Source organism: Bombina bombina, chromosome 4 (genome assembly GCF_027579735.1).
Source record: "Bombina bombina isolate aBomBom1 chromosome 4, aBomBom1.pri, whole genome shotgun sequence".
Taxonomy (NCBI): Eukaryota; Metazoa; Chordata; class Amphibia; order Anura; family Bombinatoridae; genus Bombina; species Bombina bombina.
In genome coordinates, this window is record NC_069502.1 from 233,087,353 (window position 1) to 233,104,781 (window position 17,429).

Here is a 17,429-nt window from a genome sequence, read left to right on the forward strand (position 1 = left end):
AGAAACCATATGGTACCGTGGTGACTGTAGTTAAAGAAAATAAAATATCAGACCTGATTAAAAAAACCAGGGCGGGCCGTGGACCGGACACACCGTTGGAGAAAGAAATTTATCAGGTAAACATAAATTCTGTTTTCTCCAACATAGGTGTGTCCGGTCCACGGCGTCATCCTTACTTGTGGGAACCAATACCAAAGCTTTAGGACACGGATGAAGGGAGGGAGCAAATCAGGTCACCTAAATGGAAGGCACCACGGCTTGCAAAACCTTTCTCCCAAAAATAGCCTCAGAAGAAGCAAAAGTATCAAACTTGTAAAATTTGGTAAAAGTGTGCAGTGAAGACCAAGTCGCTGCCCTACATATCTGATCAACAGAAGCCTCGTTCTTGAAGGCCCATGTGGAAGCCACAGCCCTAGTGGAATGAGCTGTGATTCTTTCGGGAGGCTGCCGTCCGGCAGTCTCGTAAGCCAATCTGATGATGCTTTTAATCCAAAAAGAGAGAGAGGTAGAAGTTGCTTTTTGACCTCTCCTTTTACCTGAATAAACAACAAACAAGGAAGATGTTTGTCTAAAATCCTTTGTAGCATCTAAATAGAATTTTAGAGCGCGAACAACATCCAAATTGTGCAACAAACGTTCCTTCTTTGAAACTGGTTTTGGACACAGAGAAGGTACGATAATCTCCTGGTTAATGTTTTTGTTAGAAACAACTTTTGGAAGAAAACCAGGTTTAGTACGTAAAACCACCTTATCTGCATGGAACACCAGATAAGGAGGAGAACACTGCAGAGCAGATAATTCTGAGACTCTTCTAGCAGAAGAAATCGCAACTAAAAACAAAACTTTCCAAGATAATAACTTAATATCAACGGAATGTAAGGGTTCAAACGGAACCCCCTGAAGAACTGAAAGAACTAAATTGAGACTCCAAGGAGGAGTCAAAGGTTTGTAAACAGGCTTGATTCTAACCAGAGCCTGAACAAAGGCTTGAACATCTGGCACAGCTACCAGCTTTTTGTGAAGTAATACCGACAAGGCAGAAATCTGTCCCTTCAGGGAACTAGCAGATAATCCTTTGTCCAATCCTTCTTGAAGGAAGGATAGAATCCTAGGAATCTTAACCTTGTCCCAAGGGAATCCTTTAGATTCACACCAACAGATATATTTTTTCCAAATTTTGTGGTAAATCTTTCTAGTCACAGGCTTTCTGGCCTGAACAAGAGTATCGATAACAGAATCTGAGAATCCTCGCTTCGATAAAATCAAGCGTTCAATCTCCAAGCAGTCAGCTGGAGTGAAACCAGATTCGGATGTTCGAACGGACCCTGAACAAGAAGGTCTCGTCTCAAAGGTAGCTTCCAAGGTGGAGCCGATGACATATTCACCAGATCTGCATACCAAGTCCTGCGTGGCCACGCAGGAGCTATCAAGATCACCGACGCCCTCTCCTGCTTGATCCTGGCTATCAGCCTGGGGATGAGAGGAAATGGCGGGAACACATAAGCTAGTTTGAAGGTCCAAGGTGCTACTAGTGCATCCACTAGAGCCGCCTTGGGATCCCTGGATCTGGCCCCGTAGCAAGGAACTTTGAAGTTCTGACGAGAGGCCATCAGATCCATGTCTGGAATGCCCCACAGGTGAGTGACTTGGGCAAAGATTTCCGGATGGAGTTCCCACTCCCCCGGATGCAATGTCTGCCGACTCAGAAAATCCGCTTCCCAATTTTCCACTCCTGGGATGTGGATAGCAGACAGGTGGCAGGAGTGAGACTCCGCCCAAAGAATAATTTTGGTTACTTCTTCCATCGCTAGGGAACTTCTTGTTCCCCCCTGATGGTTGATGTACGCAACAGTCGTCATGTTGTCTGATTGAAACCGTATGAACCTGGTCCTCGCAAGCTGGGGCCAGGCCTGGAGAGCATTGAATATCGCTCTCAGTTCCAGAATATTTATCGGTAGAAGAGATTCTTCCCGAGACCAAAGACCCTGAGCTTTCAGGGATCCCCAGACCGCGCCCCAGCCTATCAGACTGGCGTCGGTCGTGACAATGACCCACTCTGGTCTGTGGAACATCATCCCTTGAGACAGATTGTCCAGGGACAGCCACCAACGGAGTGAGTCTCTGGTCCTCTGATTTACTTGTATCTTCGGAGACAAGTCTGTATAGTCCCCATTCCACTGACTGAGCATGCACAGTTGTAATGGTCTTAGATGAATGCGCGCAAAAGGAACTATGTCCATCGCCGCCACCATCAAACCGATCACTTCCATGCACTGAGCTATGGAAGGAAGAGGAACGGAATGAAGTATCCGACAAGAGTCCAGAAGCTTTGTTTTTCTGGCCTCTGTTAGAAAGATCCTCATTTCTAAGGAGTCTATAATTGTTCCCAAGAAGGGAACCCTTGTTGACGGGGATAGAGAACTCTTTTCCACGTTCACTTTCCAGCCGTGAGACCTGAGAAAGGCCAGGACAATGTCCGTGTGAGCCTTTGCTTGAGGAAGGGACGACGCTTGAATCAGAATGTCGTCCAGGTAAGGTACTACTGCAATGCCCCTTGGTCTTAGCACCGCTAGAAGGGACCCTAGTACCTTTGTGAAAATCCTTGGAGCAGTGGCTAATCCGAAAGGAAGCGCCACGAACTGGTAATGTTTGTCCAGGAATGCAAACCTTAGGAACCGATGATGTTCCTTGTGGATAGGAATATGTAGATACGCATCCTTTAAATCCACCGTGGTCATGAATTGACCTTCCTGGATGGAAGGAAGGATAGTTCGAATGGTTTCCATCTTGAACGATGGGACCTTGAGAAATTTGTTTAAGATCTTGAGATCTAGGATTGGTCTGAACGTTCCCTCTTTTTTGGGAACTATGAACAGATTGGAGTAGAACCCCATCCCTTGTTCTCTTAATGGAACAGGATGAATCACTCCCATTTTTAACAGGTCTTCTACACAATGTAAGAACGCCTGTCTTTTTATGTGGTCTGAAGACAACTGCGACCTGTGGAACCTCCCCCTTGGGGGAAGTCCCTTGAATTCCAGAAGATAACCCTGGGAGACTATTTCTAGCGCCCAAGGATCCAGAACATCTCTTGCCCAAGCCTGAGCGAAGAGAGAGAGTCTGCCCCCCACCAGATCCGGTCCCGGATCGGGGGCCAATATTTCATGCTGTCTTGGTAGCAGTGGCAGGTTTCTTGGCCTGCTTTCCCTTGTTCCAGCCTTGCATTGGTCTCCAAGCTGGCTTGGCCTGAGAAGTATTACCCTCTTGCTTAGAGGACGTAGCACCTTGGGCTGGTCCGTTTTTACGAAAGGGACGAAAATTAGGTCTATTTTTTGCCTTGAAAGGCCGATCCTGAGGAAGGGCGTGGCCCTTACCCCCAGTGATATCAGAGATAATCTCTTTCAAGTCAGGACCAAACAACGTTTTCCCCTTGAAAGGAATGTTTAGTAGCTTGTTCTTGGAAGACGCATCAGCCGACCAAGATTTCAACCAAAGCGCTCTGCGCGCCACAATAGCAAACCCAGAGTTCTTAGCCGCTAACTTAGCCAATTGCAAAGAGGCGTCTAGAGTGAAAGAATTAGCCAATTTGAGAGCATTGATTCTGTCCATAATCTCCTCATAAGGAGGAGAGTCACTATCGAGCACCTTAAGCAGTTCATCAAACCAGAAATATGCGGCAGTAGTGACAGGGACAATGCATGAAATGGGTTGTAGAAGGTAACCCTGCTGAACAAACATCTTTTTAAGCAAACCTTCTAATTTTTTATCCATAGGATCTTTGAAAGCACAACTATCCTCTATTGGAATAGTGGTGCGTTTGTTTAAAGTAGAAACCGCTCCCTCGACCTTGGGGACTGACTGCCATAAGTCCTTTCTGGGGTCGACCATAGGAAACAATTTTTTAAATATGGGGGGAGGGACGAAAGGAATACCGGGCCTTTCCCATTCTTTATTAACAATGTCCGCCACCCGCTTGGGTATAGGAAAAGCTTCTGGGAGCCCCGGCACCTCTAGGAACTTGTCCATTTTACATAGTTTCTCTGGGATGACTAAATTTTCACAATCATCCAGAGTGGATAATACCTCCTTAAGCAAAATGCGGAGATGTTCCAATTTAAATTTAAATGTAATCACATCAGATTCAGCCTGCTGAGAAATGTTCCCTAAATCAGTAATTTCTCCCTCAGACAAAACCTCCCTGGCCCCCTCAGATTGGGTTAGGGGCCCTTCAGAGATATTAATATCAGCGTCGTCATGCTCTTCAGTAACTAAAACAGAGCAGCCACGCTTACGCTGACAAGGGTTCATTTTGGCTAAAATGTTTTTGACAGAATTATCCATTACAGCCGTTAATTGTTGCATAGTAAGGAGTATTGGCGCGCTAGATGTACTAGGGGCCTCCTGAGTGGGCAAGACTCGTGTAGACGAAGGAGGGAATGATGCAGTACCATGCTTACTCCCCTCACTTGAGGAATCATCTTGGGCATCATTGTCATTATCACATAAATCACATTTATTTAAATGAATAGGAATTCTGGCTTCCCCACATTCAGAACACAGTCTATCTGGTAGTTCAGACATGTTAAACAGGCATAAACTTGATCAGAAAGTACAAAAAACGTTTTAAAATAAAACCGTTACTGTCACTTTAAATTTTAAACTGAACACACTTTATTACTGCAATTGCGAAAAAACATGAAGGAATTGTTCAAAATTCACCAAATTTTCACCACAGCGTCTTAAAGCCTTGAAAATATTGCACACCAATTTTGGAAGCTTTAACCCTTAAAATAACGGAACCGGAGCCGTTTTAAGCTTTAAACCCCTTTACAGTCCCTGGTATCTGCTTTGCTGAGACCCAACCAAACCCAAAGGGGAATACGATACCAAATGACGCCTTCAGAAGTCTTTTATAAGTATCAGAGCTCCTCTCACATGCGACTGCATGCCATGCCTCTCAAAAACAAGTGCGCAACACCGGCGCGAAAATGAGACTCTGCCTATGCTTGGGGAAAGCCCCTAAAGAATAAGGTGTCTAAAACAGTGCCTGCCGATATTATTATATCAAAATACCCAGATAAAATGATTCCTCAAGGCTGAATATGTGTTAATAATCAATCGATTTAGCCCAGAAAAAGTCTACAGTTTAAATAAGCCCTTGTGAAGCCCTTATTTACAATCGTAATAAACATGGCTTACCGGATCCCATAGGGAAAATGACAGCTTCCAGCATTACATCGTCTTGTTAGAATGTGTCATACCTCAAGCAGCAAGGGACTGCAAACTGTTCCCCCAACTGAAGTTAATTGCTCTCAACAGTCCTGTGTGGAACAGCCATGGATTTTAGTTACGGTTGCTAAAATCATTTTCCTCATACAAACAGAATTCTTCATCTCTTTTCTGTTTCTGAGTAAATAGTACGTACCAGCACTATTTGAAAATAACAAACTCTTGATTGAATAATGAAAAACTACAGTTAAACACTAAAAAACTCTAAGCCATCTCCGTGGAGATGTTGCCTGTACAACGGCAAAGAGAATGACTGGGGTAGGCGGAGCCTAGGAGGGATCATGTGACCAGCTTTGCTGGGCTCTTTGCCATTTCCTGTTGGGGAAGAGAATATCCCACAAGTAAGGATGACGCCGTGGACCGGACACACCTATGTTGGAGAAAATGTATGAAAATTAGCTTTTTAAGGTTAATTTCTGTATATTAAAGCTCTGATTTTGTGTTTTGAAGCCACAGCCTAATAAAATAGGTTGAGCTTGTAGTTATAATCAGATCTCATTACTGTATCACATTGTGCACATATACCTGCTTCTTTATCTTATATCTGTCCTTAAAACAATCACCAATACTTTGAGAGAACAATGGAAAATCAACATGTTATTACCTTATCTCTGCTTTATCACACTAGGAGTGTAATTTCTTCTGCTGGCTGTGTTTACAAAGCTTATCTATAGCTGGGACCTGCGGCCACAAACTTTCAGAATAGGTGGGGATACCACATGCTAAATTAACAATTTCAAATGCCAATATAAGGGTAAAGGAGCTACTTGTAAACAATTTAATACACTCCAGCAGGTAAAGTGGATGATTGGGAACAAATTAAAGGGGAGAAAATTTTTGAGTAAACTGTCCCTTTAAGGGGTGATGTCCACAATTAGACAGCTGTAGCCACCTGGGAATTTAAGATACAGTATACAAGGTAAACCATTTTGGAAATTACATCCTTGGCGCATCAAATGAGGGGCTGCGTGTATTGCTAGCACAAATTTGGAGTGCGTAAGATATAAATGAACATGTCACTTTGTTTATTTTTTTTTTTCTACAAGTGTTATATTCGCTTATTTATTGCGCACTTCAGATATGTGATACAAATACAAATAAGACCTCATTTGATGCAGCTGGGGTGTAGTTTCTAAAAATATATAGTTTTGTTGTCATATCCTAGGCAGCTAGAGCGGTTTAATTGCTGGCAACAATACATTAAATTTAAAGATGCTTTTTGTTAAGGTCTATCAAATTGACACGTCGACAATAAAACAGTAGAAAAACACAGTGAAATGTTCTCAATTTCTGCTTATTTTAGACAGGTTACCTACTGCAAATATTTAGCAACACAGGTTTTGATGATAGAGTTTAGAAAAATAAAATTACAAACTAATTTTTATTGAGTGTGAAGGTATATTTGGAATCGGCTAGGTCTGCTGAAAAAAACAATATATAGTTTGTATAGTTTATTCACACAAACCTTACTTCTAAAAGTGTTTAAAAGTGAACTGCAACAAAAAGCTCAAAACTAGCTTAGCACCCAGGTGGGAAATGGCTTAGCAGCCAAAGGCTTAAAGTAACTGAGCTCTTCAGTACGTCCCACTGTACTGCAATGTTTGTCTATGGAGATTTCATGGCTATGTGCTGAATTGTATGTACCTGTTAGCAATAGGTGTAGATGAAACACCTGAACTTAATAATTAGTGGGGGTATCCACATACTTTTGGACATTTAGTATATATAAATATTAAAAAACATTGGGCTTAAAATGTTTGGCAAGGTACTATAAACCTTAGATTATATGGTCACTGCAGTTCCCTCTCTGAGAGCTGAAAGAACAATATTTATTTGTTAACTGCCCCTGGGTAATTAGGGGCTTAGTGCACTAGCTGCTATAGCCCCTGGATATTCTTTGTTTTGACAATGTGGGAAACACAATTACAAACTATACCACCACTCTCTTTGAAAATAAAATGGTGACCTTTCCTGCTACTCAGCATACAGCATAGAGTAATAGACAGGGAGCAGATCCTGTTATTTTCAATGGCTGTGTGGTACGGTTTTCTGTTTGGCTTTAACGCCAGTAATCTCATAAGTGGAAAAATAGTCTGTGGATATGTGTCCACTGCACTAAAGGGACACTGAACCCAAATTTTTTCTTTCGTGATTCAGATAGAGCATGCAATTTTAGGCAACTTTCTAATTTACTCCTATTATCAATTTTTCTTCGCTCTCTTGCTATTTTTATTTGAAAAAGAATGCATCTAAGCTTTTTTGTTTCAGAACTCTGGACAGCACTTTTTTTGTTTCAGGACTCTGGACAGCACTTTTTTTATTGGTGGATGAATTTATCCACCAATCAGCAAGAACAACCCAGCTTGTTCACCAAAAATGGGCCGGCATCTAAACTTACATTCTTGCATTTCAAATAAAGATATCAAGAGAATGAAGAAAAATTGATATTAGGAGTAAATTAGAAAGTTGCTTAAAATGTCATGCTCTATCTGAATCACAAAAGAAAACATTTGGGTTCAGTGTCCCTTAAGCACGTTAAGGGTTAGAAAAAAAAATAAAAGTAAAATAATATTTTACTGTCATTTCTCTAGTAGGTAGAAGGAGTAAACGTGCACTGCAATGTTTAAAATAAAATTAATACCTATTTTGTGTAAAACTGTGCTTGTCCCACACTCCCTATGAGGCCACAAAGCAAAGTCTGTAACCTTCAAATGTTTTAAACAACAATTTGAAAACCTAGGATAAAGATTTAGCTTTTTGGCCTTTTTAAGGAGTATACATAGACAAAATCATAAGGGGTTAAATGTCCCTTTAAAGTATCACAACATTTTTTAGTTTTAGTTTTTAGAAGCTTATATACATACTCAAAATATTTACCGTCTGGAATCTGTGTGACACCTGGGATAGACGTGCAATGTCCTCCAGGTCAAGGAAATCTAAGATGCGTAGAATAAGAGGCTCTGGAAGACGCTCCAAGAAATCAAAGTGACCTTGACAAGCTTTGACGACATACTGCAGGATATTTTCCCCAAAGATTATACCAACCTGAGCTGAAGATAAACAGAGCTTTAATCACCTTACAATTAAACATCACAAAGGAAGACAGTGTACACAATTTAAATAAAGCTTTAGATGTAGACAAACGCCAAGATTACAAGTTTTGCGCTATACCGGGTGCGTAAATAACGCAAAAAAAATAAGCGTTATTGCACTTTTCATAGCACTGCTATTACAAGTTACAAAAAAACCTTCTCTTGTTGTGCGATATGGTGCGATAAGATCCATACCGCACAAAACCCAAGGCCTGACTTTACGTGCTCGTGCACGCATTCCCCCATAGAAATCAATGGGGAGAAAGTGTTAGAAATAAACTAACACCTGAGATCGTGGAATGGCGATCTCCGTAACGCAACCCCATTGATGTCTATGGGGGAAAAGAAAGTTATGTTAAACCGCCGCCCCTGCATCGCTAACACCTAAATAAACCTATTAACCCCTAAACCGCCAACCCCATCACTACTACTATAATAAACCTATTAACCCCTAAACCACCAGCCCCCCACATCGCTACTAATAAACTAAACCTATTATCCCCTAAACTCCTGGCCCTCACATTGCAAATCACTAAATTAAACTATTAACCCCTAAACCTAACAGCCCCCTAACTTTAAATTTAATTTACAATATAACGATCTTAAAATAAATAAAAACTTACCTGTGAAATAAAAAAAACTAAGATTAAACTATAAATAAACCTAACATAACTATTTAAATAAAATAAACTACAAATAAAAAAACCTAAATTACAAAATTTAAAAAACCTAACACTACGAAAAAATAAATACAATCTAACATTACCAAAAAATAAAAACGCTAAAATTACGGGAAATAAAAAACACTAAGATTACAAAAAACAATAAACGAAATTATCCAAAATAATAAAAAATTACACCTAATCTAATAGCCCTATAAAAACAAAAAAGCCACCCTAAAATAAAAACACCCCCTAACCTAACAATAAACTACCAATAGCCCTTAAAAGAGCCTTTTGTAGGGCATTGCCCTAAGATAAACAGTTCTATTACCTTAAAAAATTACAAAGTCCCCCCTAAAAGTAAAACACCCCACCCAACCAACCCCCCAAAATAAAAAATCTAACTCTAAAAAATCCTAAAATACCCATTGCCCCTAAAGGGGCATTTGTATGGGCATTGCCCTTAAAAGGGCATTCAGCTCTTTTTACAGCCCATTAAAATAAGAAAAGGCCTATTCTAAAAAAAAAAAACCACACAAACCCCCCCCCCCAAAAAAAACCCTAAGTCTAACCCCCAAATAGGTACTCACCATTCCTGAAGTCTGGCAGAGGTCTTCTTCCAGGCGGTGAATTATTTTTCCAGGCAGCAACATCCTTATCCAGCACGGGGATCTCTTCTATCTTCATGCAGGGCAAAGGCGGCGCGGAGGTGACTGCGGAGCCATCCAGCGTGGAGGATCCTCTTCATGTGATCGATGCCGCACACTGAAGCTTGAATGCAAGATACCTGTTTATATTTGGGGTACCTTGCATTCCTATTGGCTGAAAAAATTCAAAATCAGCCAATAGGATGAGAGCTACTAAAATCCTATTGGTTGATATTCCGCGGTCACCTCCGCTCCGAGCCACCTTCGCCCTGGATGAAGATAGAAGTCCCTGCGATTGATGATTTTTGGGTGTTTTTTTTTTAGAATAGGGCTTTTTTATTTTAGTTGAAATATATTTTTATTAACCACACTCCTCCAACAGTAAAGAAAATACAGACTTTCAATCATTAAATAGCATCAGATCTTGGGGAACAGTAATCACATTTCAAAAAGAGTGTCTTTCAATATCACTTCTGATTCCAAAAAGTCTCTCCTGTACTTGGAAATACTCCCATGTTGCTATATTGAGCTACTGCCAAGGACAGTAAACGGATTTCCACATTTTAATTTTGACGAGATCAGTCCCCTTCGTTTTGTGCAGTCTGCTGTACATTTTCAGGCAGAAGTGTGTTGTTTAAACATAAACCCATGATCCCTCAAACATTTTCTTAACAATGCCTATCATATATTATCCGTTTGGGGAGCATGTGATATGTAGGAGGCATAACTATCGAGGGTTCTCAGCCCCTATAACAAGAAACTTAAAACTAAAACTATATAAACACAAAAACAATAACCATCAATGCACAATTCAAACTTATGTCTCAATACTTCAGCGTTGTATTTTGTCACTTTAACACTTCATGGAGTTATTTGCTCATCTTGTCTTGCTCCTAATCTAACCAGCTGGTTCTATTCCCCGCCACCCCTACTCTCTTCTTGATCAGTGCCTCTCACTCACTCCCGCTCCACTTCCCCCTCAGCTACTGCCGAGGCAAGGTCATTATCCCCAGACAATATCCAATAGAGCCATACTTTCTGAAATTGGACCTCTGTGTCTTGGATTTGTGCTGCTGAGTACACCAATTTAATTCTGGCTATTACTTCTGACCACGACGGTACCTCCGTTTTCCAATATTTAGCAATCACTATCCTGGTCGTAGTGCACAATATTCTGATAAACATATTAATGTGTTTGTTCAATCTAGGGATGCGTTCATGTAACAGAGCCTGGGCGGGCGTGAGATTAATCCTCTCGTCCAAAACTCTTTCAAATAGTAAAGATAAGTTCTGCCAAACTTGATGCACTTTAGGACATTCCCACCACATGTGAAGGTATGAACCTACCTCTCTGCACCCTCTGTAACAAAATTTAGAACTCTCTTTTCCCATGTGGGCTGTCTTAATTGGGGTTAGGTACCATCTGAAAGATGTCTTAAGTGCATTCTCCCTCAAGTCAGCACCAATGAGGCCCTTACAGGTTTGGTGCAATGTTTCTTGCCATCTGTCTCGTTCTAATTCTTTATCTAAGTCCGCCTCCCAATTTGCCATTAATGTTGTTTTAGAGTCATTTTTAATTTCCTGAATTGAGATGTATAACCCAGATATTGCCCTCTTGGGTCGAGCAGTCGCTGTACATAGGTGTTCAAGCTCAGTTTGTTTAGTGTGTGTCGGGGATTTGTCCATGTATGTACGTGTAGCTGATATTACTTGGAGGTATAAAAACCATGGTAATGGAAGAGGTTCAAGTTTCTGCTGGAGCTGGGTGAAAGTCATCGGATTACCTTGGGAGTATATGTCGGCTACTCTATATAGTCCCTTGTTTTCCCATTTTCTAATGTGATATTTAAATTCTTCATTAACTATGTATTTCAGGGGTAGCACCCTAGAGCGCGAAGGGAAAATTCTTTCCATGTTTCTGGAGGTTGGCCACTGTCGTCTAGAGAGTAATGTGGTTTTGTTTCGGTATATAGCGTGTCCACTAGTCAGGTCTTTACACCAAAGGATGCCATCCGGAGTCTCCTGTCCCAGCATCTCTGCCTCTAAAAGAGGCCATATTACATCTTGCTGTCTCCTACTTAAGAGGGAGTCTTGAGCCAGTCTTGCTGCCCTATAGTAGTCAAGTAGGTTGGGGACACCAATCCCCCCCAATTGCCGGTGTCTGTTTAGGATAGTGTGGGGTATTCTCGGATGCTTATTATCTCTTAGAAAGCTATGTATGTCTCTCTGAAGGTTAGTTATTTCTGTAGCATTAATTCTGATCGGGAGCACCCTGAATAAGTATAATATTCTAGGTAAGATCGTCATTTTTATCGCAGACAGTCTCCCATACCAAGAAAAACCCATTTTCTTCCATTTTCCCAAGTCGGATCTGATCATTTTAAGTAAAGGGGTATAGTTTGCTTCATACAACTTCGAGGAGTGTGACATTAACTTAGTTCCTAAATATTTCAACCCAGCTGGAGCCCACTTAAAATCAAAGTTTGCTTCTATCAGTTTGATAGTGTGCTTAGGAATAGAAAGGGGAAGCGCCTCACATTTGTCTATATTAATTTTGTATCCCGATATTTGAGAGAACTGCTGTATTGCTTGATATACATACGGCAATGACTGTAGGGGCTTAGAAATAGTCAGCAACACATCGTCCGCAAATAGAGTGATTTTATGATGGAATTTTCCTACCACTAGGCCTGATATATCCGGACAGTTGCGTATATATGCTGCCAGTGGCTCAATGCATATGGCAAAGATCAGAGGTGAGAGCTAGCAACCTTGCCTAGTGCCATTAAGTATGGGAACATTTTTTGATTGATGCCCTATTGCCCGGACAAAAGCTGTGGGTCTGGAGTATAGCCCTCGTATCGCTTTCAGGAAATTGCCCTCAAACCCATACGTGATAGAAGAGCTAGCATGTATTTCCAATCTACCCTATCAAATGCCTTCTCCGCATCCAGTGAAAGGATCAGAGAAGGCATTTTTCTATCTCGCAATAAATCTATTATCGATACCATTCTGCGGATATTGTCTGGGGCTTCCCTATCTTTAATAAATCCCACTTGGTCAGGATGAATAATATTGGGTAGAATATGTTTGAGTCGGTTGGCCAGGATTTTTGTCACTATTTTAACATCTTGGTTGATAAGGGAGATGGGCCTGTAGCTGCTACATAGATTAAGGTTTTTCCCCTGTTTTGGTATGACCACGATTTTGGCTCTAAGACGTTCCTCTGGTATTTGACCTCCTCTCATAATATGATTTGCAAACGTTATTAAGTGTGGCACTAAGACTTCCCTAAACGCCTTATAGTACTCCCCCGGGAATCCATCAGGTTCCGGAGCCTTCCCGGGCTTAAGATCTTTTATAGCTGCTATCACTTCAGCTCTTGTGATCTCAGCGTTCAGATTAGTTCTGTCATCTTCAGTTATCACTGGCAAGTCCGCCTTTTCCAGAAAAGAGTCAAAAACCTCCTTCGTCTCTGGGTTATGTTGCACTTTCGTGCCATCATATAGTATCTGGTAGAACTTGGCAAACGTGTCAACGATGTCCTGTGGGTGAGTGGTGGTCTGGCCTGTCGATGTCTGGATGCATGGTATAGAAAGGGATTGGTAATTGTCTCTGAGTTTTTTTGCTAAATATTTATCGGGTTTATTGGCAAAAATAAAGTAATTTGTTTTCAGTCTATGTGCAGCTTTAATGGAATGCTCATTCAATATAGACTGTAGTGTTTGCTTTTTTTCAAGCAGTTTGGTGAGTGTGATTTTAGAGTGATTCAATTTATGCAGTGCTTCTAATGTGGTAATTTCAGTATTCAGTCAATTAATAAGGTCATTATTTTTCCTCCTACATATTGCCTTTTCTTTGATTAGGACCCCTCTGATCACCGTCTTATGTGCTGCCCAGGGTATGGCTGTGTTTTCTGTGGACCCTATATTAATATTCCAGTATTCTTGTATGTGCTGTAAGATCCTACTTTTAACGGGTGGGTATTTGGTGCTAGTCGCGTCATATGTCCATGTTCTAGTTCTCTTGGGGTCTATTAGGTTTCCCATAGTGAGCACAGTCAGAGAGTGGTCTGACCAGACACACAGATGAATATCTAAGGAGTGTACTGCTGGTTGTAGTATTTGACTAGTGAATACATAGTCTATTTTTGAGTAGCTATCATGCGATGCAGAATAAAAAGTAGTGTCTCCTAACCCTTCATGCAGTATTCGCCAAGTGTCTTGTAGTGTGTGTTGAGCTAGGGCATCTAGAATATGTGTAGCTGTACTTTTCTGTCTCTGTTTTTTCTTAGTCTGTTGAGTAATTGTTTGTCTAGTCAGTGACTGCAGGTCAATGTTAAAATCCCCCGCCAGAATTATTCTTATTCTAGACCAGTCAGTTGCTTTGAGTAGTCTCTTGCCCAGTATTTGGGGATAGTATCTTTCAGGAAATGTGTCTCCTGAAGATAAATAACGTTAGCCCTCAGTCGTCTATAGTGTGACATGGCTGTCCTCCTTTTGACATCGGTGTTTAGACCTCTCGCATTATGCGAGATTAAAACTATTTTAGGGACAGTCATCACAATCTATATACCAATATGTCTTCCTATTCTTATTTTTGGCAGCAGGGACCCCAGATGGCATAACTCTCTCTAAGTCTTGGTAGCTAAATGTGTAACATGAAAGTAGAAGCCTGTAAATTTCCCCCTTCCTCCTCTGACTCTCTAGCTGTTTCTTCTTGTTTCTATGGCCCTGTAGAGCATTTCCACAAGAAGAGCTTAGTAAAATCATACAACATTGCGTGCATTTAAGTATTGATAGTATAAACAAACAGATATAATAACACAACAGTAAATAACATTTAAACAGTTGAATACAATCATGTCGGATCCAGCACATAATATTTGTACTGTGTGTCTCCGACATGGAGTCTCTGCATTGCATCACTTACATCAAGCGAAGAGTCACATTCCCCACCTGTGAGTTTAAAGTGTGATCTGCTTCTTGGCCACCTTCAGCAACCTTTAGGTCCGAGGGCAGACCCCAGGATGTAGGAAAATGAATAAATGTTCTCATCCAGGACATTTATGTATTGCCTGGACTTTTCATGTTTTGGATTTCTTTTTGTTTGTCACCTTCTTCCATTTTGATCTTTGGGGTTTAGACTTTAGTGACGAACTATCATGATCCTGGAATATCTGGTGGTTCCAAGTCCAGGAGCTTACAGATTTCCGGGATCTCATCAGTGGTTTTAAGAGTTAGCATTTTGCCATTTCGCATTACTTGTAACGCGAAAGGGAAGCCCCATCTGTAGGGGATGTTGTTCTTCCTCAGCAGAAGAGTGAGCGGTTTCAGCGCATATCTTCTCTGTAGTGTTTTAATGCAAAGGTCCTGGAAGAACTGGATAATATTGCCCTGAAACTTGAATGTGGGGTTATTTCTAGCAGCTAGTAGAATTTTTTCTCTGTCAGGGAACCGCAAAAGCTTAATTATGACGTCCCGTGGTGGTTGATCTGGTCTGGGCTTCGCTTTTAGGGCCCTATGCGCTCTTTCAATTGGGCACTCAGAGTCCATCGAGCTTCCTAATATCGCATTAAATAATTGCTGGAGATAACTGTGTAGATCGTCTGCTCCAATGGACTCAGGGATACCTTTGAGTCTGATATTGGAGCGTCTGCTCCGATTCTCCAAGTCTTCAATCTTTTCTTCTAGGTCTTGTATGTGTTGGTTATGTGAGTTAAGAGTCTGGGAAACTGTTGTAATCTCCTCTCCCATTTCCTCTGTAGCTGTTTCTAAGGAATCTACTCGGGTTCCCAACTCTAGTATTTCTGTTTTGATATCCGCAAGACTGTTAGTGACTGTAGTTTGGAAGCTGTCCATTTTTTCCCATAGTTTCTCGAAGTTGGAAGCTATGTCCTGTTTGGATACTAGACCCTGCAGGTCTGCCTTAGTAGCGGGAATTTGATCCGGAGATTCCTCTTCGTTTTCAGAATCCATATCTTCCTCAATTTCCGCTAGGGCGGGTTCTTGAGATTTGGTGATTTTGGGGGCTTTAAAGAAGGTATCTACTGACAAGGGTTTTAGGCCCCTGTCTCCTTTGAGTCCTTTTCTTGTAGCCATGTTGTGTGAGTTGATAGACCAGCTGTTCTTAGTTACTTTTCTTTTGGGATTTTTCAAGTATCTACCAGGTGTATCTAAGTTTCTTTATTCCTATTGTGGAGAGGTTCCAATTCCTCCAGACCTCCGCTGAGTAATAAGATGAATTTAGCTGTTTCTGCGCCCTCTCTATCTCTTCTCGCTCCTTCCAGGCATATTTAGTAGATAATGGATGTTTCACCTCTCATAGCTTAAGTATGCACTTCTGCAAACATATCTTCTTCATAATAGTAATCTATGAGAGGCAATGACACTGCAAGTGATGCAATAGTGGGTATGGGGTCAGCGTTTAATCATCCATGTCGGACCATCTCAGCACACTATGACTCTGGCCGCTACATCCTCTTTATTAACTGTCTCTAGACCTTTGGCAAGCACTCAGATGAGAAGCTGAAGTGGTCACTGAGAATTCCCCCTGCCCCAGGGAAGCTGTCCTCACTGGACGGAAGCGGGAAAAGGAGTTGGGGTATGACCCGCTGATATTTTAGTCAGCAGGAAATGGAGGGGAGAGGGAACCACACAGTGACCCCCAAACCCATGAAATATATAGAGAGATACAAACAGGCTAGTATAATGCCACTCTTCTATAAATGTGCATCCTCTAGGGTAAACTGAGTGTTATTTTAGAAACAAGATTGTTTGCAGCTTTTCTGTTAAATCTGCTTGCAAGTGCTATACCTCTCACTCAAATTGTGTAGGAGGTGTGCTGTGACACTAGTGTAAGCTAGTATTAGAGAAAACAATCCAACAACAAAAAAGAGAGAAAGAAAAAAAAAAGTAGAGAAAAGCAGTCTATTTGTTATCTTGCTGCTGTGTGTTTCCCCAGCAAGTCAGAGATTCTCAGTGATGTAGTGTATATCCCACGTGGGATCAGAGCTGTGAGCTGGGATGGGCAGTGGAGCAAAGTATAAAAATAAATGGAAGAGAAGCTGGGTTAAGTAGTACAAGTCTCTATTCTGTGTGGGTAAACAAAGTGTCCACCTTAGAGAGCTTCTTCAGACCCCAAAGCTGAGAGTTATATGGGGGGTTTACAACATATGCTAGTATGTGTTTTACACAGCTGCGTGTATACTGAGATCAGTTCTGGATCGATAGAGCTCTTTTACTGGTTGTTACCCCTTATTTATGGGGTTTTGTGTTTCTTTATTTTTTGCTGGTAAGGTGCTTAGTTTGCTGGGGGATTACTCAGCCATGCAGTGATTAAAATCATGTACTATATCTGTATGAGTCCGGGAACTCCTACCCTGATTGTGGCCAAGATGTCACCTTTCACTCGTGGTTATGTGGCAATTAGGGGACTGGAGAAGTTTGCTTACCCCTCCTCACAGGTCATTATCGTTGTCTGGCGTTTGCGATCTGCTCCCACTTCAGCAGGATGGAACTGGTGGGCTCGAAGGCCCTGAGAGGCCGCAGGTAAAATGGCGGAGTTACGCGCCACAGCAAGCTTGGTCTATTTCCAATGTGGAGTGCGTCACTCAGCCTGTTTTGAGAGTTTACAAGGAAGGCCAGTAAGAATGTTTCCCGAAATTATCTCCAGTCAGGGGTATGTTGTGAGTGATCTTACCCCAGCAGGCAGTGAGCTGATCTTTCCGTTCCGTTATC

At 41.5% G+C, this 17,429-nt stretch overlaps 1 protein-coding gene across 1 annotated transcript in view; it reads right to left on the reverse strand.

Moving 5' to 3' along the window:
• FBXO36 (F-box protein 36) overlaps positions 1 to 17,429 on the reverse strand; it is a 128,635-nt gene that overhangs the window by 48,912 nt on the left and 62,294 nt on the right. Inside the window, exon 4 of the mRNA XM_053711461.1 lies at positions 8,167 to 8,339. Within this exon, the coding sequence (XP_053567436.1) occupies positions 8,167 to 8,339 (173 nt within the window). The remainder of the gene's footprint in view (positions 1 to 8,166; positions 8,340 to 17,429) is intronic.